Source organism: Amblyomma americanum, chromosome 5 (genome assembly GCF_052857255.1).
Source record: "Amblyomma americanum isolate KBUSLIRL-KWMA chromosome 5, ASM5285725v1, whole genome shotgun sequence".
In the NCBI taxonomy this organism is placed as follows: domain Eukaryota; kingdom Metazoa; phylum Arthropoda; class Arachnida; order Ixodida; family Ixodidae; genus Amblyomma; species Amblyomma americanum.
Genome location: NC_135501.1, coordinates 121,648,707 through 121,669,855, shown reverse-complemented (window position 1 = coordinate 121,669,855; position 21,149 = coordinate 121,648,707). Strand labels below are relative to the sequence as shown.

Below are 21,149 nucleotides of genomic sequence, written 5' to 3'. Positions count from 1 at the left end.
TTTAGGCGCGCCAATTCTGCCCTTTTTCTGCAGCAAAGAACATGCCAAAGGTGCCGCCAACCGTCGGTGGTCTTGACGGCCGGCCCCTCGTTGTTGAGTATCGACGCGAGCTGGTTCCACAGCTCGCGCTTTTTAAAAGCTGTGTATGAATTTGTGAGATCAGCAGAAGCCCGAGCCAAGAGCGAATGGCTCTCCATAAACTCTATTAAGATAAGCTCTTGCTCGCTCGGCATTCTCCGTGTTGGCGCCATTTCGAGACTAGAATTCCCGCGCAGAGCAATGCAGCAGCGAACACAGCGGGGAAACAGGCAATAGTTTCTGTTTAGTTTTTCGAAAGCAGGGAACAACAGGGAGAAAGCTTGGTTCAGGGTTCTGGATAATATGTTTTTACAGGAACATATGTGTGTGCTGCGCTGCAGCAACTTGTAGCAGAGCCAAGAACGAACTAAAATAAGCAAGGTTGTTAGTGTGCGCCCAACCGCCTTGCTTTGTTCTTGCCCCTTCCCAACTGAATCATTCGCGTGCCAGACGTTTATGAGGCCAAAAAAATTATTTTACCCAACAAACCGTGCTAATTGGTCGTCTTGTGCTTCCTAAAGCAAAAGAAACAGAACCCCAATGACATACTTGGTATATGGCATCTTTAAACCAATAACACAGGCTTACCTCAAGTTGTCTTCGTCGATTTTCGGTACCGACTGTTCTTGCAGGTTCCTTTCTGGAGGCCCGTGGCCTTCACTGGCTTCGCTAAGTGCTATACGCGCATTTAGGACAACCAAATAGAACCGTGATTTCAGACGACGTGTAAGAAAGCATTACTAGCCGTGGGATCAGCTGTTTTCTTGAAGGCCGCCATGTTCACTGTTTGCATCTGTCAGCGCGCCCTCATGGCAACAAAAGTAACCCACGAAAGTACTTATTTGCAAAAGTGATTGTTCTTGTTTTGCTTCATGTCAGTGAAAGTGAAATACGTTTGTTTGAAAGAATAAAACAATACTTATTTTATTCGCTGCGTATTCTTGTAAAAAAAGTTAGCATACGGCCCCTTGCCGTGCAAATAGGCTTCCTGTCGTGCAAATAAACGCTTCCGGGCCGGCACCCTACTAGCCATTGGTTGATTCCGCGTTTCGTCACGCGTTGACGTCTCGTCTTGTCATGCTGTCGTCATTTTGACGTCGTGCTCTATAACTTTAGAGCGAGTTCCGTAATTTGGGCCCTGGTTCTTGCATTGCACGTCGCCCTCGGCGGCGGGTCACGGCTTCGCCGCGTATGCGAATCGCGGGTGAGGCGTGTCGTCGAAGCTTCTCTGGGTGGGGCGTCGTATTGAAGGCAGGTCGTGTCGTGATCGGGGTGGTCATTTTGTGCGGCCGCGGTGCAGCGAGTGCAGCTTCTTCATGCGGCGTAGCGTGTGCAGTGTCTTCATGGGGCGTGGTCGGTGGAGTATCTTCGGCGTTTCGCTCGTGAGCAACATCACCTACAGAGGTTGCTGTCCTTAGTTTCCCCTACGGAGGCTAGGAGACCTTCCTCGTACCGCGGCTGCGTAGCTGCGGCGTGCCGACGCAAAGCGCGAGGTTGACGGCGATGATGAGCGCGAAAGGTAGTTCAGCGGGCACTCCTCTCGACTCAGGTACTCGTCGATTTCTTGCGGATGTTGGCCGAAGCTTGGTCATGGGGCGTCAACAGCGGACCCTCGAAGACCGATACGACGGTACGGCCACTCACGCAGAATATGGCCCGCCTCACCGTAATGTAATCACAACGGCCGGTTGCAGAAGTCCTCCAGGCGTCGCATTTCCTGGCGCTTGAGCGTAGCTGATAGGATGGGCGGGCGGTGGCAGGAAGGTGGCGTTCGGGAACAAGTTGTTCATGTCGGAGAGGACGTAGGGGTTGTGGTTGGGGCTGAGGAATGCGTATTGCAGCGGCGTAGGTCATGGCCTGAGGTTCTGTGGCCGTCGGGGTGCCAGGTGTCTGTTGCACTTCTAGCGGCTGTGGGGAGGATGATAGTAATCGGCGTAGCTCCTCGCGGACGATTTCCCGGATAACTTCCCGGAAGTTGTCGCTTGTAGTGGTCGTCATGTCCGGATGGATTACGCAGAGAGAGGAAGGGCGGTTGTACTGCCAAGCCCGGACGTCGAGGGTCTTCTCGATCATGCAGGCTTCTTGCATGTATTTGTCGACTGTTTTTGGCCGCTGGCGGGCGAGGCTGCCAAAGAGTTGTTCTTTTACGCCGCACATTAAAAACTTACTGTTTTCTTCGGTCATCTCGGGCTCAGTGCGGCGAAAAAGGCGCTTCATCTCTTCAACGTAACCGCGGACGGGCTCTTTCGGAAACTGGATTCTGCACTCGAGGTGTCGTTCGGCTCTTAGCTTCCTCACAACACTGGTGAATACCTTCCAAAGTTCCTTCGTGCATAGCTCTCCTGTATTTAGAGGCGACTCATGGTTTTCGTACCGCATACGTGCTGAGCCCTCGAGTGAGAAAAATACGTGTCGAATTTGTGCCGCATCATCCCACTCGTTGAATGATGCCACGCGCTCAAATTGGTCCAACCATTCTTCGGGGTCTTCGTCAAGGGTGCAATGAAAGTTGGCGGCACCCGCGGCAGTTGCAGTATGATGAGTGTGAACATCTTTGGAGAGGTAGTGGTGCTCGTAGCAACGTCGTTTCTCTGCCTGGTACGGTCCCGAACTCGGGCTCCTCTCCATGAAGACGTCTGCTGGTGCGGTTAACTGCTTGCTCCTCCTCCGGTGGGAAGTGCAGAGGGCTGTTGTGATGACTTGAAGGGGGCGTCCGGAGCATAGAAGGCTAGCCAGCACCTCCACCAGATGTCACGAAGTGGTGACTGCAATTCAGGGAGCATAAAGATGGCGAAAATGACGGTCTAAACAAAACCCTTCATTTGGGCTGACTTGAGCCCACAATTGACTGAATAACTCGGTCGCGGCATAGCAACAAGCGTGCTCGATGGTCGTCTAACGAAATGTCCACTGCTCTCGGCCGTGCTCAGTTTAAAGCTGATAGCGAACTTTTGAGATAAAGCGTGCAAAGTTGCTACAACATTCTGGAACTACGTCGATTTAGCTCTGCCTAGATGCGATAAATCGAGACATATCTGGTCGCGTCTTGCATCGTAAACAAAGCCATTAAGCAGAGTGACGGCAGCTTTGAAGAATGAGCAAACACACATTGCAGAGATTCGCGGCAATATAGCAATGAAGTCGTGTTCTGGTGTAAGTCTTGGCCACTGTCGCGTGTGCGCACTGATGTTAGTGAGCGATGGGCATTTATGAGCGCAAATGTTGACGAATGAATCGCAACCGCTTCCGGCCACCTGATTTGTAGCGCCTGCGATAAAGCAGGGTACCACGAATCATGAAATGGTAAGCTTGGCGGCGAACGGCACAGCGGTAGATATCATTGCTGGTTTAGAAAGGAAGTTGAGAACAGGAGCTTTCCATGGGCCATTAGATTCATTGGAAGGTATGTCGCTGATGGCCAGCGGCGGAGGATGGACGTATGATGTGGAAGGCTGGCTATCTCGGCTAGAAGTTCGTGCTGGGAAAAAGCATTAGCGTCTTGATGCTTGCTTCTGATGCGATATACGACCCAGATGTCGTATTCCTGCAGACGAAGAGCTGTAGACTTTGATAGAAGCAGTGGAGTTGAAATCTCAAAGCATGAGCAGCACCGTCAGGATTCCCACGTTGGCAACCACAGAGAGATATCAGAGTTCCCGCCTTGAAACGCTGTGAGGGGGGCAGCAACTGAAGCAAAGTTGTGAATAAATCGGCGAGGGTAGGACAACGCATTTTTTGCCGTTTTTCACAGAATAAAATTTTTCATCATGACGTTCTGTTTGACGAGCACTGATAAGCTTCTTGCATCCATAATTTTCTTAAAAAAAAAACTTATATTTCCAATCGGCGCCTATATATAGAAAACGCTGTTCAAATCGGTGTATCGACCGTCCAGAGGGCACCTTAAATGTACTCAAGAAAAAGAAGTCCAGCTTTTTGGGCCAAAAATGTTGAACATTGAAAAACTAACACACCTTTATTGTGCTGTGCGGTGTCAGTGCAGGTTAAAGATCCCCAGGTGGTCGAAATTATCCCGGAGCCCTCCACTACGGCACCTCTTTCTTCCTTTCTTCTTTCGCTCCCTCCATTCCCATTCCCTTATGGCGCCGTTCAGGTGTCCAATGATATATGAGACAGATACTGCGCCATTTTCTTTCCCCAAAAAACCAATTAATATTATTTATTGAAATATTACTGAAGGTAATTATCTATTATTATGATATGTGCAACATCTTTCTTTTAAGATATTTCCATCGATCACATCGACCAGTTAAGACTGCCATAGAAAAAGAATAGGGAATGCTTTGAAATATTGAAATCTTACATTATAAGAAAAAATTGCGTTTATAAACGGTTTGCCGCTCAAAAATGCTTTTGCGGAATTGCTGAGTGCGTGTCCGGAATGTATGTGTATGTGTATGTATCCAGAATTGCTGAGTATGTGTTCAACTGCTATGGCACCATCACGGTACTTCTAGGGTTAGGGACATCAGTTACTGAGAGATTGATCGTCGCATCTATGGCATCCCAATTTCGAGATATGCGAAATGGACAACCGCTAGTTTAGGGAAACTATGAAACGCTGTCAAGTATTCTACAGCAACGAAACTACCAGGACGTTTCTTACGACGTGCCTTACAATGCTACAACAGCCACTGCATCTAGAGATGCACCAAATAACTACAGTATTATTTGTGGAAAAAATCCTGTTGGCTTCTACATACCAAGGGAAGAAGTCATGGCGAAACGATTGAGTCCCAATTCTCCGCAGCGCAAATTATTCATCTCTCGACAAAACTCCTGGCCTTGAAAAACAAAAAAAAAATGTTTTTTAAGATTGGGTATTAGTACCACTTGCTTTGCGCTCAAGAGTTCCCACCATTTTCTTAGAATTAATTGGCAATTTCATAGCTGCTCTCGAAGTATAGATTGGCGCTCTTCATGACAAATTCATTGCTCTGAAGCAGCGCTTCTTCCTTGTTTGCCTCGGACTCGTGCGTCGTTTTTAAGTTGTTTTTCAGCAGGATATAAGCCGTAATTATCTCACCCAAATGTCCCTTTAACAATTTCCCACTGCCATGTAACAAACGAGTTAAGAGTGGTGTGCGAAAAACTTTTTTACCAAAAAAGCTAAAAATTGTTTATTACTCCGGCGTCTCACAGCGGGACTAACAAAAATTTTCTTTTATAGACGAATAAATAAGCATATATATTACTTGCGAAGAAAAAGTTTTAATTTGCAAAATTTGAGAATTACGAATATTTATCAGATTTTAAATTACGAAATAGAAAAATAAAAATCTAGAAAATGCGTTTTGTGCTTAGAAGGTCAGAAGAGAGTGTTAAATCTGACACAAGTTGTGTTGGAAATTTTCAGTTAGAAAAAAAAGTGCGATAACGCAGAGTGCAGTTTCGAGGCTATCCCGGGCCGTCTTACAGAAATCATTGTACGGAACATTGCGTATGGCTCAGAATCGTTTATAACATGCCTAGGAATTTCAGAGAACCCCGGAAAACAGTGAATAGTAAGTGCGACGTGGAACCGAAAGCTACAGACCGGCACCGGTTGATAGTTCGGACTGGTCGAAGAAAATGTCTCGATGTGAACCAAAATAACCCGAATGGGCGTCATATTTTTTTTTAATTGGAGTCGCTTGTACCTGTAAAGTCATGCATCGATGCTGTGTAATTGTGAGAGCGCTGTCGTTGTTCAGAAAGGTCACTGTCAAAGGGGAACCCCTTATAAGGCGCCGAGCTTGCCGTGATCGCTCTGTGTTGATAGCATTTGTGAACAATTTAAAATACTCCCTGATACGGATGCCAAAAAACAGCGACTCCGAACGTCTAGTACAGTCCTCTTGAAACATACCCACTTGTTTTGCTTGACCAGAAGAGGCAAGGATTTCTCAGAAGGGGCCACTTTGCGCTATAAGTCAAACTGAACGATTTGAACAAGTGAAGTTTAGAAAGAGTTACTCTAGTACTGTACGACGAACGTAGCGGAGCACCCCATATTGGTTTATAAGTGCTAAAGCTCTGTTCCGATGGGTAAACGTCGAGCAAGGTCTTGCGATGTTGGTCGGTTTGTGTAAAGTTAAGTCAGTGAATAAAAAGAAATCAAATAAATATCCGCGACTGGGATTTGAACCCGAGGCGGCTCGAACAGGTCAGCTTCGCTGACCACTGCGCGAGAGCACTAGTCTATAACAGAATTTTTTTATTGCATAGAAAGAGTGCCGAAAAGAAAAAGCTAAGCATGCTTACGCCACAGAGAGCAGGCCTGCATACCCCTGCACAACCCCACGATCCAAAACGTGAAAAGTCTACGAAGCACACACACGCATCCAGATAGGGCAGCCAGCTCGGCGGCTCTTCCAGGGCAGCATATACTCCCCGCACCAAAGCGAGTTGTTCTCGAAACAAATATTTCGACTACCGAGGTGATTCGGCGTGGTGGTCCATCATGCGATTCTTCCAGAGACTAAACAGTCCCAAGAGCATAAAGAGATCATATGGCACAAAAAAGTTTCTCTCCACGCGCAAAAACAGATACTGTAGGGTGTGATGTCGATGTCCTTCTTAAGTGTCCGTTGTAAAATCTCGCAGAAGAACATAGCATCAATGCAGAGAAAAAAACAATGGTCAGTTGTCTGTGGTGTACTGTACAGGCGGCAATTCATCGTCCATGGCGCAAGAAACTCTTTAGCATGAAGCCATGCCTCCACAGGCAGCGTGGATGCGTGCCGTTTGAAGAACAATGTTTTTTGCAGCAGAAGAAATGCTCATTCGCCAAACACGTTTTAAAATACTGGTGCCAAGGAACTCCAGAAAAGGTTGCCGATAGAACGGTACAGGAACAAGTAGACTGTAACTGCCCGAGTCATCTGCCTTCTGGAGAGGCTATAGAGGTAGTCTAAAGAAAAGTGCACAGCGAGGAAATTCAAGGTGTCAGCCACACCCTTAAGGGATCCCCATAAAGACCCCTCACAACTGTGTCCAGTCGGTAAGAATAAGAAAGGCAAACGAGCACTTACGCGCCTGATAAGTGTAGCTACTCAAAAAGGGTGGTTTAAGGAGTTGAAAGAGATAACAGACGCGAAACAAGATGACACACGAATTAGTGAACAAGGCCTATTCCACCAGACTCTAAAGAAAGGAATAGGTTATCACGACGCATGGGTTTCCATTGGAACGCTATAGGAAGGTAGCAAATTTTCTGTGCAACAGCTGCACTTTCTTCCTGTGAACAGTGGATAACCTGCAGCACTAAGGCAAGTTTTGCAAATAAAAAAGTTGCAGACTTGAGCCCGTGCAAGCACTGACATATCCCTACCCATCCGAGCGTGGGTTTGTCGCCTCATAGAGTTTATATGTGAATCCCAGTAGGCTCCCCTGTTGAGAATTTCGTGAAGAGGAACCCCTAGGTGCTGAAGGTTTCCGCTGTCCTAGCTTATGCCACCAAAATGATTTGACGTTATACCCCAATGACCCAACCAAAACCCTTTCGATTTATCCAAATTAAGAGCCACATCGATATCTCACAAAACTGTTCAGTCAAACGTAATGCCTCAAACACACTCTTTTTGTTAGAACACAAGGGGGCGACATCACCTGCATAGGCTGAAACCTTAATTTCATATTGCGGCAGAGAGAAACCACGGATAGTCGAGCTGTTATTAGTACTGAGGCAAAGGGGTTCAACATATAGGGCAAACAACAAAGGTGATAATGAAGAGATTTGGCGAACATATAATTTCAATGGAATAGGTGTGGTTAGCTCTTGGTTAACAATTAGCCTTGTATAAGACTCCTTATAGCACAGTATTTGCCACTAAAGGAAACAACTGCCATATTTCCATGCTCAAAGACCGAAAAAAAGATATCCTGACGATCCTTATGAAATCTCTTGGCAAGGTCAATCTGAATTAGGGCTACTTGTCTGGTCTCATCTGATACTGCATCCAATACTGAACGTGCAATATGAATATGGATTTGGATCCTGCGGCCTCTGATGCCACAGACCTGACGCGTGCCTACTTAGTCAGCGGCCACTAGCAACAGACGATTGCAAAGAACCTTTTCAAAAAGTTGGTAGTCTGCACTGCAGAGAGAAATTGCAAAATTCCTCAACTGTACTTAACCGATCTGTATCTGTGCTTTTTGGAATTAATATAGTATGTCCAGAATAGAAAGTGGGGGCAAAACCCAACATCATAAGGAGCCTGGAAAACGTCCTTAAAAACAGACGCTATGCAATTGGAAAAGGGTTTATACAGCTCACTAGTAATACTAGCTGGTCCAAGAGATTTCTCAACCGTGAGATCAGAAATCGCAGATTTAAGTGCGTCCAAAGTGATAGCACCCTCCACTACAGCGCGCTGCTCATCATCAAGGCGAGGAAAGGCTTCGAATAAAAACTGTAATCTGATCTAGCATTTATATCCACACAGTTCCCTAAAAGCTTCCGAAAATAGTCAAAGAAAGCATCAGTAATACCAGAGGTATCGCTGTATGTGCAACCACCATACTGAATTTCCAACATTTAATTAGCAAGAGCAGTCTGCCTTTCATCACTCAGGGCCCGACGAGATGGTTACTCATCCAAAAACCTACGGGACCTAGACCTTATCAATACCCCCTTGCATCTTTCAGTTTCAAACTGCTGAAGCTTTGCTTCTACAGCAGTGACATATTCCACATAGACATTTGGGCTAATCCTCTCTAACTCATGTAGCTCAACCAAAATACGGTCGAGCTCTTGAAGGTGATGTCTCTTCAAAAGCGCGGTTCTAGCTGAGGCCTCAAAAGCGAAGTTTTTTGTTTCTTGGTTAAATAAGTCCCATTTTTGCAAAAACTGAGAGATCAACACGTGACCATCTGTCGTTCAAGCTAGTAAATACAGCACGTTTGAAGACTACACTTGAGCGCAAACAGCTATTAAACTTCCTCAGCTCCCATCGAGGATAGAGTATGTGCCGACTGTACCTGCCTATCCGAAGAGACACCATGCTGTGATCACTGAAGAACATGGGCCGTAGCCAGTAAACAAAAACGCTGGCTAACATGCACGCGGAAACGTAAATCCTGTAAAGCCGGACACTAAAGGAGCACAGAAAATGAGTGAAATGATTATTATGTCCCGTATATTGCGCAACACCCATCAGATTGTATTCGCATACCAAATAAGCAAGTAAATCAGCACTAGGGTCATAACGCTTGCTTAAAACTGCTCAATCTTCATCCCAACAAACATCATTGAGATCACCCAACAACATAATTTTACGATCAGCGCACAAATCTTCGACTAGTGACAGGAAAAGTAGCCTTCTCTCTCGCTGCTTCACAGGAGCATGAACACAAATAATTCGCCACTGTACACCCGAAATTGGGAGGTCAAAGCAGATAGGTCTCCCGTTATCATCTGTATGATACGACACGACAGTAATTCCCAGTGTGTTGGCCACGAACAGCATGCACCCTGTTGATAAGCCTCTGGAGTGACTAACGATAACATTGAATTTGGCAAAAAAGGCTGGAGAGCAGATTCAGCTCCTCATCATAGGACAGTTTTGCTTCCTGGATGGCTGCCGCACTCACACCTCATTTCTTTAAAACATGCCGTAATTGTTGTTTCCTTCGACGGTTATGCAAACCCCTAATGTGGAGGGTAGCGACCTGAAATGCTGCGACGCCCGCTATTTTTGGTGCTTGTCATATTGAACACCATCCCATGTGGTTGGCTGGCACGCCTGCAAATCGACGGCGTGAAGGGCAGATATCGCTCTTCGTTTCGAGGTTACCCTTACGAATGCCACCACACCTGGTGCCTTCTGCTCAATGCCACCGAAACACTCCTCATGATATGCAGGATGATTCAAAGGCGCGCTGCTGTCCATCGTCTCTTCAGAGACAGCCAAGGTTTCTGTCCATGAAGCCGAGTGGACCGCGTCGCTCTCAACAATGCTAACAGCCGACGGGGCACCGAACACACTAGCGTGTCGCCTGAAGTGTCACTTCAGGCGACACACTGCTGCACTTCTGAGGCGAAGGGGCATCGCCGGCGAAAAATACATGTAGCATATTCACTGGCTGGAGCGCCTGCACTGACTCTAGAGAAGGGGTGCCCGGCTCTTGGGATCACTGGGTGACATGGCTTCAGAGCAGCAAACACAGGACTCAAAGTACCAGGCGCAGGCAGACCCGCGTCCGGTGGGTTTGGGTTTGGTTCCGGAGACGGGGTTTTCTGTTTGTCCGTACTTGAAGGCGGTCCCTTGCCGTTAATTGGAGCAGGAGTATTTGGTCCATCATCTATTGGGAGCTCATGACTGGGTGCACCCGACGCTTCTAAAGCATCCGACAGATCCATAATGTGCTCTGACACCACTTCATCCTCATGTGCCCAGTTGCACTGGCGAACCTGTCAGCATAAATCATGACACAGTTGTCTACTCTGCGCCCAAAGCGTCGGCACAGGGTGCATTGAGGCGCACAACACGGACGCCGTACATGGCCCACACGGCTACAACGAAGACAGAGCGGAGGCCTGCCTGGGATCACAACTATAGCTTGTACCCCGAAAACGTTACACGTGTGAGGAATTGAACTTGCTGACACTCCGTCCTTAAGCGTGAGCGAGATTTCGGGGTTCGCTGTTTCCATGTGCGCCATTCAGGGGCGCCGCCACTTTTCACGCTCTATAGTTTGTACAGTTCCGAAAGGCTCCCAAGCTACCACATTTATTCGGTGCTCCATTTAGCGCGGGAGCCAAAGACGCTTAAGCTTCACGATTTTAGTGTCCGGGTCAAACACGATACATCTTACGCCTTTGACGCGGAACTGTGCTTTGTCAATAAGCTTCTTTTTTGAGGAACTGCTCTCTCAGGTGATCATCCAAACCTGGCTCATTTGATAGTGGCCAATACATAGAATCTCACGGAGGTCGAGGATCTGCGGCAGCGCGTCTCGGAATTTGGGAGCACGGCATGAGCGACCGTTGAGGTCAGCCTGCAGAAGGACGGTGTTGAGGACATTACCGGGATAAAGTCGAGGGAGAACAACTTTGTACGAGTCCGCGGCAACTTCAGGTGTCGGTAGATCTCGGCCAACGGCGGATGCGCTGTTTGCAGCTAGGAACATTTCAAGACACAGCCATTCAGAACGGCTACCTCTTCCGCTATCTATCGCAGCAGCTGGACCCGACTTGTGTTAAACTTCAACACACTCCCACGCTGTGCACTGCACATATTCTTCTTCTTCAACTATACTACTATCATATTAATATTTGAGATTTGGGCTATGTTGCGGCAGTGATAGAGATGTCCACTGCATACGTTGTCGAGGGCAACACTGGTGCAGAAAAGCGACATTGGAGCATTGACCGCAGCCGTACATTAGGTGGACTCGCATTGACAATAAAAATGTTTAAAACGCTCATAACTGGCTCCCTGGGCATGCGGATACTCAATCAAGCTTTCAGATACATGGCGGTGGTGTCCACCTGCAAAAAACTTTGCTCTCTCACAATATTTCGTGCTTGGCAAGGCTTAACCGTGACACATTTTCTCTGGTCTATGAAAGAAATATCAAGCGTGGATGTTTATTAAATACTGTCGGGTTTAGAGGAAACAATTTTGTCGCGTAAAAAATCAATGAAAGCATTTCATTTTCAATCCGTACCTAAGCAGTCTGAAATGTGGGGTTAACCTCCTCAGTTTTTTGCCTTTAGGCTAAAATTTATAACTGTGGTATGCGCTTCTGACCTTAAGGTAGTGGGTTCGATTCCCGCCACGGTCGCCTTATATATATATATGAGGAGTTCGAACCAATAATATTTTAGTGCAGAAAGGGGGCTCAGAAGCTCGATATTACTCCGAAGACCACCGCTTCGCCGTACATGGTATACCTTATACTATTATTTGTACACTTCCTTGACTCTGTCAAAGAATCGCGACTTTCAGGGCGCAGACCTGTAGCTTAAGTGGTCGGTGGGGATATCTGTGAAGCTTACCGATTTTACATGTGGTTGGTCTATACTTTTTTCTACAGTTTCGACTGGTGTCGCTACAGCAGTCAGTCAAGACTGCTTCATTCGCACTGAGCGTAGCGCATTCACGTCTGTCGGTAGGAGCTGCCTTCGCAGTCGGTACCGTTATTGCTACGCGAGGCATTTTCAAGAGAAATCCAAAGTGCTTGGAGTTTACAGAAACTCGGAAGAAGAGTGGTCGTCATATGAGGTAAAATGTGCCAGTGTGATGTGCAGTTATCGAGTAGTAAGCACTTCTTTCGCGCCTGTGCAGTGAAGCTGCGTATTTGCTTGGCAATAGAAATGGTATCTGCTGTAGGAAGACAGTGGTTCAAGTCTGGAAGACGCCTGGTAGAGATCAAGTAAGCTTACTTTATTGAAATCGCCATTTGAACAACCGTGTGACAACAGAAATCGAATAAAAAAGGGCGAGCGCTGAGCTTCGCTGTACCTTTACCTACCCCTTCGTTTTTACCTGATGGCGCTTTATACATTGCGGGTGTAGTCCACAAAAAAACGGCACAATAGCAATGTGTTCTAGTGTGTGCCCTTGGCAAAACATATTGAAATGGATGAAAAATGTTGCCGTTATTCGCATCTGCGACATCTCGTCTGCGGTAAAAACGATGCCTGTTCTAAGGAATGTTTTGCATTGAAGCCAGTTTACAACATTGCAAGCCTCATTTCAAGACTCATTCCTCGGAAGATTTTTCTTTTTAGAGATAAATTTCCCGCGCGAGTTCTTAACGTTCTTCAGATCACTAAAGACGCTTTGGTCTCATGGCACGCAAAACATTTCCGTTTTCGCGATTTCACATCGAACTGATCTGAAATAATAATATTTTATTACTACCAAACCTGAACGAGCATGATTAAAGAACAAACACATTACCCAGGGCCCTATAACCCCAAACTGTCTCTAAACGCCTAGTCCAAGAGTTGGCATTTCTCCGTATTTCTCACAAAATGAACACGTGGTAGCTTAGCATTTCTGCTTAGGCGAGATGAATTTGTTTCCGCAGCAAGATGCAGGGCTCGTTCGGTGACACCACCGCCTGCGTATTAAAAATTCCTCTTTTGAACGCGGTAAGGGGGGCTTTAGGTAAGCATGAATTAAGTTAATCTCTAGGAAAGGTAAAGGTGCGCCTCCTACAATAGGTAGGACTGCACGAGTGGAGCAGGACAAGTGAAAGAGGAACGAAAAAGACAGCACAAGCTCAGTATGAGTTCTACCTTTTATCTGGAATGAACCAACTAGCCCTCAAGAAAGTTCTACTGCGCTTCATAAATAAACCTTTCAGTGTTTGAAGTTGGCTTGATGGGAGCGTGGCTAGCAAAACAATTCTTGCTGAGTTCTTAGTTTTATAACGATAGATGTTATCCTGAGGTAATGTTTGAAATATGCGCAGCGTAGCCTGATAACACACAAAACTTTGAATGAGATGCTTAGGTCAACTTCCTTAACGTCGGCTCGTAACGTCGTAGTATTCGTGCGGAGCTACCGCGTTTTGCTTTAATCGTTTGTGATGCATCAGGTGCTAGTTTTCTGGAAATTTGTTGCAGTGCTTTATCTAATCCATTTATCTGGATGTAGAGATAGCCTCGAAGTTCTTTTCGCGCCGTGTATTTTGCTGCGAGACGGCACAGTGTGCTTGCGAACCAAACCGGTGTAATACGAGCGAATGCGAACAAGGCACGGGGGGGGGGGGGTAATTTGTGCTCTAATAACAACAGAAAAATTTCTTCGATGACGACCGACATCTGTGCAGAAGTTGAGGAAGTGGTTTGGTATGGTCAAAGGGGCCTCTGAACGAGTGAGCTACTCAAGAGCGCTTCCTACTGGCGAGCTTTTCCTTTGTTCGCTTGAGCTCAAAAAGGCTGGCCAGGTTTTTTAGACGCTGTAATCTCAAAAGTTGAGTTCACAAGGTGCTAAGCTTCCGGTTTCATTAGATATCTGAGCATAGTATCATTGTTCTTTTTTTTCGACGAGAATGTGCTGAAGCAAAGTGCGCCGGTTGTGAAGCACCGTTACTTCCGCAAGTGCATTCTCTTCTCGCAAATACAGACATTCATGACGGAATGCCTTCATATAATTCCAGACAGCCCCTTACCACGGTGCGCAAAATCAGCCCCGACTAGAGCGGTTATACCATTTTAAGCGAGAGCTTTACTCTCTCCTTAACAAACATAAGCCACTCAGCACAGCCAGCTATCAGCCTATCCTTTAATTTTATGTGCACTAAACCTCTTACTCTCTGGATGGTGGCGTCCCAAATAGAGGTGGTGTACATCGGACACGCGGATAGAACTGTAATGTGCGCTGCGGACGCTGCACGTACTCGACTGGACTATTTAGTGGCCAGTTACATTATACATCATGATCCACGGCGAAAAGCCCAGAGAAACAAAGAGCGGACGCCACCGACGCTATCCATGTTATGCACTCTTCCTCTGCACGTCTTGTTTTGTGCTGCAATCATGATTCAGACTGGAAACGTTCTGCATGGAAACAAAGCTTTAGTGGAACTTATATCCAACGTTTACAACGCCAAGTGCGCCAAGAAAATGTTTTTGACTGTTGAGCGGTAAAAAAAAAAAGACGCTGCTGAGTTCAGTTACTTAATTCTGGCATTATCATAATATGTACTGTTCAGAACATATCCCATGAGGGTAGTGTGTTACTCTTTAAAAATTGAACTCTTCTTAGACCATAGAATGAGAAACAACAAAAATGCGAGCCTGAAAAATATCCCTTGTCCAGGATCGGCCTATGAAAATTTAGAGGAGGCGAAACAGAGCCGCAATAAAGAAATTCAGGCGGAATAGCGTTGATGGAGGACCCCACATCGAAACAATTGCGAATAATCAGAAATTCGATATATTTTACCAATATTTCATGGTTTCAAAGTGCATTTTTTTAAAGGGAGCACAGCAGAAAGCGCAGGAGTTGCGTGCGGGGTTGTTCAATTGAGAATAATAAGTAGATAGGAGGTGACCTCTAACTTACAAAATAGTTGAGAAAAGACCAGAGAGGGACAAAGAATGGAAAAAAAAACTTATAAATTGGCACACATTTTTATTTTGTACTTTGCGCTTAGGTGTTCTGATTGCTTGTTTCTATGAATGAACGACATGTCGGATGAAACAGTTGTTGCCTGAAATACGATGGCACATACATATGGGGGGGAATGGTCAGGGTTTGGAGCAGGGTTTGGAGCAGATCCAAACAGAAAAAAAAACTCATCCTGGTTTATCTCAAGCGGGTCATAAATATAGAGGAATTTGAGCGAAAAAGAAAATCACATATTTTGAGAGCCCTTAAGAAAATCGGGATGAAAATCGAGGAAACAAAGTGGTGTGGGCTGAATAACTAAATTGTAAAGAAAAAACCTGAAAGGAAATAATTGTGCCAAAGCTTTGCACAAAAAACGAAAATGCGAATTATGCGTAATTTTTTTGAATTAGTGAGTTGGCTAGCGTGTTGAACTGAATTTATCGGCGTGCAAGAGCTGCTGAGTCATTTATGAAAACTCTTTAACGACAGATTTGAATGGGCGCCTCGGTTTGTTAGTTAAGACAATCTGATGATTGTTTATTCTTCTGCAGTGATATTATTATGTTTTTTTGTTACTATTGCCTGCTTGTATAATAGTCACGCTTGAGCTGTTGAAATGCAGGCAGATCTTTATTGTGGCTGTAGCCGCTAAAAGATAGAAATAGGTGAAAAAGGTGAACCCCTGACAACATATCTTAATCACGCAGCTGCACCCAGTATAACGTGAGAAGACTGCCACAATTTCAGGCATTGCAAAACATCACTATGATGAGAATATTACAGATCTCGGCGATTCAGTTGGACGGTACGAAATCGCAAAGTATATTTGGAGGCGGAGTTAAGGTGTTGAATTTTTCTATCGCATATAAAATTGGTAAAGGCAATGCTACAAACCGCGCTTACGTTAACTTTTTATCGTGCTTTTACGGCCATTGTGTCTTCACTCTGCAGTTCTTTAGAACTTGGGGAGGCCAGTCATGGCACTCACTCTGGCTCATCTCAAGGAAGACAGACGGTTTGGGGCTGACTCCAGTTTGAGCTGGATGACGGCCGACTTCCTGAGCTGGGTGATGTTCATGAGGACGATTTCCCATAAAGCCATGGGTGTTCTCTTCTATGGCATCGTCCACGAATATGCGGTCAACAGGGGCCAGGAAGTGCGGCCTATCATTTTCTGCAGAACTTGCATCTCTTTGGGAGCTACGGAAAATATTCACGACGCTTGGGTCACGGATGCTGGGTCGTCACTCAACTCATCAACACAAACTGAACATCAGTAAAATCTTTTGTTTCAAATTTCTCTAGGCTCGCATGTCCCGATTTTTTGTAAACTTGGTAAAATTAAGGTTAGTGGGTCTTGTGTTTCTCCTTTGTTCAATGGCAAAAAAGTAGAATATAGAAAGTATGCGGAATTAAAGTACGGATATTTAAAACGCAAAGCTTGAATGAAAAAGTTATTTTGCACAAGAAAAAATGGGCTGCACCTGTAATGAAACAACTTCGGGCTGCGGTTGAAAACCTAACAGTCGGTTTCTATTTTAATATCAACACGTGCCTTTACAACAGCCGAATATTACTATTCCTTAGGAAGTTTACTTCAATTAAACTAAATTCAATTAAACTGAATGAAACTACCTCAGGAATAGTAATCATCGGCTGTTTTAAAGGCACGTGTTAATATTTTATTTTTATATATTTTTCATTCATTCGCTCTTGTCAGCATTGTGTGCTCTTCCCTCTTCTGTGTAAGATTTGGCGTTAATATTTGTATATAGTCATGCTTCTTCAGAGAATAAACAGTTGTTAGAAAGCGCTTGTCTTGTGTGTTCGTCCCTTTCCGTATTTTAGTAGCGCTCACCAATACCTCCATTGTCGCCCTCGCATCGCACACACCCTTCGCACGCTTACATGCGCAATGCTGGTCTGGCACGCGCAGCGCTCCGCTCTCCGTTGCACCACTGTCGATGCACCGCGTTCACAAATCCACCGAGGATCTTTTGTGCACCTCATAGACAGGTTCAATACTTAAAAAAACCTAAGAAAGGCGCACATTAGAAGCGCTTACTCACACGAAAGGCGTTTTTGTTGGAACAGTCAGTATGAATACTTGTAAAGAGAAACAAAGCAAGGAAATACGGAAAAACTGGACTGGACACTTCAGCTGCTTCTTGAGGGTGTGACGGGATAGCGCACTGGGTTAATTCTGATATATGCAGATCATTCTTTACATTATATTCATAGATCAGTGGGAGTCCTCATACCCATCCTGGCGCAGTGGTGCAGAGGTTAAGAGACGCTCTACTGCCCTGCGCTTACAGATGCTTACAGTGGTCGGCATTTTGCGGGGCATGTTGTTCTTCCAGAGTGACCAGCCACCTGGCACGGTGGATAGTTTGCTCACTATCCGTGTGGCAGGTTGTGAGTACGCTAAGTGACCTAAGTGGCACACCTACCTCCTAGGTTCCTCTCTGGGCACCACCGGCTGTTGTCATGCTCGTGATTTTTATTTAACAACGCCATCGATGACACCGCATTTTCTGGATAACGGGGCCTTTAACGCTGTCCTGTTAAAACAAAAACAAATAATGAGATTTTAGAGCTGTAAAGCAGCAGACCAGCACGGGCCCAGTGCAGGCATCCGCAGAAGAGGAGCAAGGAAGGAAGGAAGGAAGGAAGGAAAGAAGGGAGGAAGGAAGGACGGAAGGAAAGAAGGAAGGAAGGAAGGAAGGAAGGAAGGAAGGAAGGAAGGAAGGAAGGAAGGAAGGAAGGAAGGAAGGAAGGAAAAGAATAATAAAATAGGAGATGCCTGCTTGACTGCCGCTCGAACTATCTTCACGTTGCCCTGCCGCCGCCTTGAACGCTCCCTTGTGGCTGTCTTCCGGTTTTAATCAAGTGCTCCCCAGTACCCTTACACTGTATAAAAAATACTTTGATAAGGGTCAACGTATACAGCTAGCTCGGTCGAAAAACCGTCGGCGTAGTAACAGTCGGCGCCGTGTGTCGGAAATAATCGAGGGCAGCGTCAAAAACAAATGTATCATTATAATTTATAAAGGCTGATCAATAATTGGTGTGTAAGAGCCGATGGCAAGTTAGTAAACTCAATGTAATTAATAGATAAATGTATCAAAGAAATGAAAAATAAAAGAAATTACAGAGTTCTAAGGTGTCAAAATGCTCAGAATAAAAAAGACAATGCCTGATGATGGTAATTTAGCAAATTTAAAGTCTGTAATTGGTTATAGATTGTTTGATTCAAGTAAAAAATACTAAGTGCGATCAAAGTTCTTTCTAACGGGCAAGGCATCGCGCCGGACAGGTCATGGCGTTCGGTGGACTGCCTGGATGCGCTGCAACACGCTATCGCGTTCCACAATTAAACGGGAAGCTTAAGCTGCCTCCAATTTCTGCTTCTTGTTGGTTGTGCCAAAATAGTCCTGAAAAAAAATGAAAACCAAAAGAAGAGCAATTCGTGATGCAGCTATTTGATACTCTTCTAGAGGTTTTGCAGGTTTCGCTCGTTTTCGAAGTAATAAAATAACAACGAGTTAAAAATCTCTGTTTAGCAAGCACGATTTCGCTATATACCAAAACACTCTGTTGTGACAAATGAGATTCGTTTAACTTGACCTCCGGGCATTTAGACTGGAAAACATCTGCTCGCTTTGTGGGGGGTTAAACTGGTGTCTACAATGAAAAAACCCGCAATATTGGCAGTTTTTGTTTCTCTGCATTCGTTGGTTTTCGGTCAGCATGGTATGTTCAATAAGATTGGTTTGCCACATGTCACAAGTTACAAGTTTATTATGCAGCACAGGCTAATCTTCCAAATGTCCTTTAGATTGGAGGCGAAACGCAAAAGGCGCCCATGTGCTGCGCGATGTCAGTGGACATTAAAGATCCCCAGGTGATCGAAATTATTCCAGAGCCCTCCACTACGGCACTTCCTTCTTCCTTTCTTCTTTCACTCCCTCCTTTATCCCTTCCCTTACGGCGCGGTTCAGGTGTCCACCGATCTATTAGACAGATACTACGCCCTTTCCTTTCCCGAAAACCAATTATTAATATTATTATTATTAATAATATTATTAATGATCCGAAGTGTGCCGTCGCCTCCTATGCTGACGTGTGATTACTCTGGACGTGCATTAGAGCGCCTGTGTTCTCAGCATTGCTCGCTGCCGTCGCTTAGTTGCCGTTGTCATCGTGCCCTCAACAATGCCACAATATCCGTCTTCGGGTGGAGTGTAGTCTGCCACGATCACATGACCGTCCTGTACAGGCAACCGGCGCTTTGCATTTCTTGGCAGCTTCTTCATGGCCCGACGCGGTGGCGCATTGGGTTTGGCCTTGACTGCCGATTTGCAAGTTGCGGGTTCAATCCCGACCTCGGCGGACCTAGTTATATGGACGCGAAATGCAGAAACGACCGTATAATATGCGATGTCAGCGCACGCTAAAAGAAGCCAGTCTAAATTAATCTGTGGCCTTTAGCTGCGACATCTCTCCTACTCTGAGTCACCAGAGTACTTTGAAATCCTCCATCCCACAATCCATTCCCATTACATCACATCATATTATTTTATTATCCTTAAAGACTCCAAATGGGTTTCTACATGAGAGGTGGGAATCGCATCCTCTGTTAGGCGGAGCGCATGGTGGCAAGGAGTTCTTTTAAAAACATACCAACGCAAACATCCTGAAATTCATCTTATACGTTTTTTCCCCCGGTAGTTGAATACATAGTTGGCTTATCAGTTAGCTTCCTATTATACATGATAAATTTTTGCCATTTTTGAAGTCCTCTGAATGTTTCATTTGGAAACTACAATCTCGAACCAGGCGGCCTGCTTAGGATTTTTCTTGCTCAAATCGGGTCAAATCGCAATGTGTTGTTGCGAGAATCGTACCATGTGAAACGGCCCTTAGGAAAATCTATAGACAACATTAGCTTTCATTAGGGAGCCCAGCTCCACGTGGATAAAAGAGGCACAGTCATTTATTTGCAAGCATTCATAGTACACATAGTCTTGCACGTCGTACACGATTACGCAGCCTAACGCGCTGTGGATGTTGGAGTGAGAGCCACTTAGTCGGCAACAGATGTGATGGTGCAGGATATCAAGAGCCTTCGACTAGCTATTCTCATGTAACTGTTTCAGAGTACTTACGCAGATAATTCGTGTTAGAGCAGCCTAATCCGGGTATGTTAAGCCTTAAGTGACCATCTTCAAACAGCATTGGACTGTACGAGGTACTAAATCCGTAGCACTCTATACACGTAGCAGGCGTTTATTCGTACTAACCACCAGGTGAGCTTACATAAGAATATGTAGAAACGAAAGCATTATTAGGTCAATCACATAACGTCGAAGTGTATTCAGGCAGCTATCACAGCTCTTGCAACGAAAGGTGAAAAAAAAAACTTGAGCTGTTGCATCCAGGACACCGTGCTGTATTTCATACGGCAGGCTATTCAGCATGGTTTGCAAGCTTTTTGCACCTGCACCGCTCACAAAGCAGCTCCTCATGGTGTGGAAGGGTAGTAGTATAATGCCATATGGGATTGCTCCGCACGAAGTTAGCCCGCAGCACGAGGAATGGGTTGAAGAATCCCGTGATACGGCTATAGTGCAAAGAACCCTGACAGTGTGAGCGCATTTTAAAAATGTACGTGATATATGGCGGTGTGCAACCTCAGGCGCATAAAAACCTGAATGATTAGTACAGGAAGCTCAGGATGCCGTCTGCCGAACGCGGGCCCCTTACTGCAATTCAATCTGCCACTCAGCCTCTTCCGGTTCGGAGCAATAATGTGCTTTGAATTGGAGCTTACAAAAGGCTTTTTATCATGTTACTGCAGTGGCAGACTCCCACTGTTGGCTTGAAGAAACGTTGTGCACCAATATTGCAAATCACATGCTTCGACAATGACCGATAAACGGATGCCTCCAGTGCTCCGTGGCTTGCACTCATGAAGTCTTAGTGGGGCCA

At 45.5% G+C, this 21,149-nt stretch overlaps 1 protein-coding gene across 1 annotated transcript in view; it reads left to right on the top strand.

The window, feature by feature from the left end:
* Nucleotides 1–16,129, top strand: part of LOC144132647 (monocarboxylate transporter 4-like) — an 88,842-nt gene extending 72,713 nt beyond the window's left edge. Inside the window, exon 5 of the mRNA XM_077665214.1 lies at nucleotides 16,107–16,129. Within this exon, the coding sequence (XP_077521340.1) occupies nucleotides 16,107–16,114 (8 nt within the window). The 3' untranslated portion in view covers nucleotides 16,115–16,129. The remainder of the gene's footprint in view (nucleotides 1–16,106) is intronic.
* Nucleotides 16,130–21,149: the final 5,020 nt, after the last annotated feature.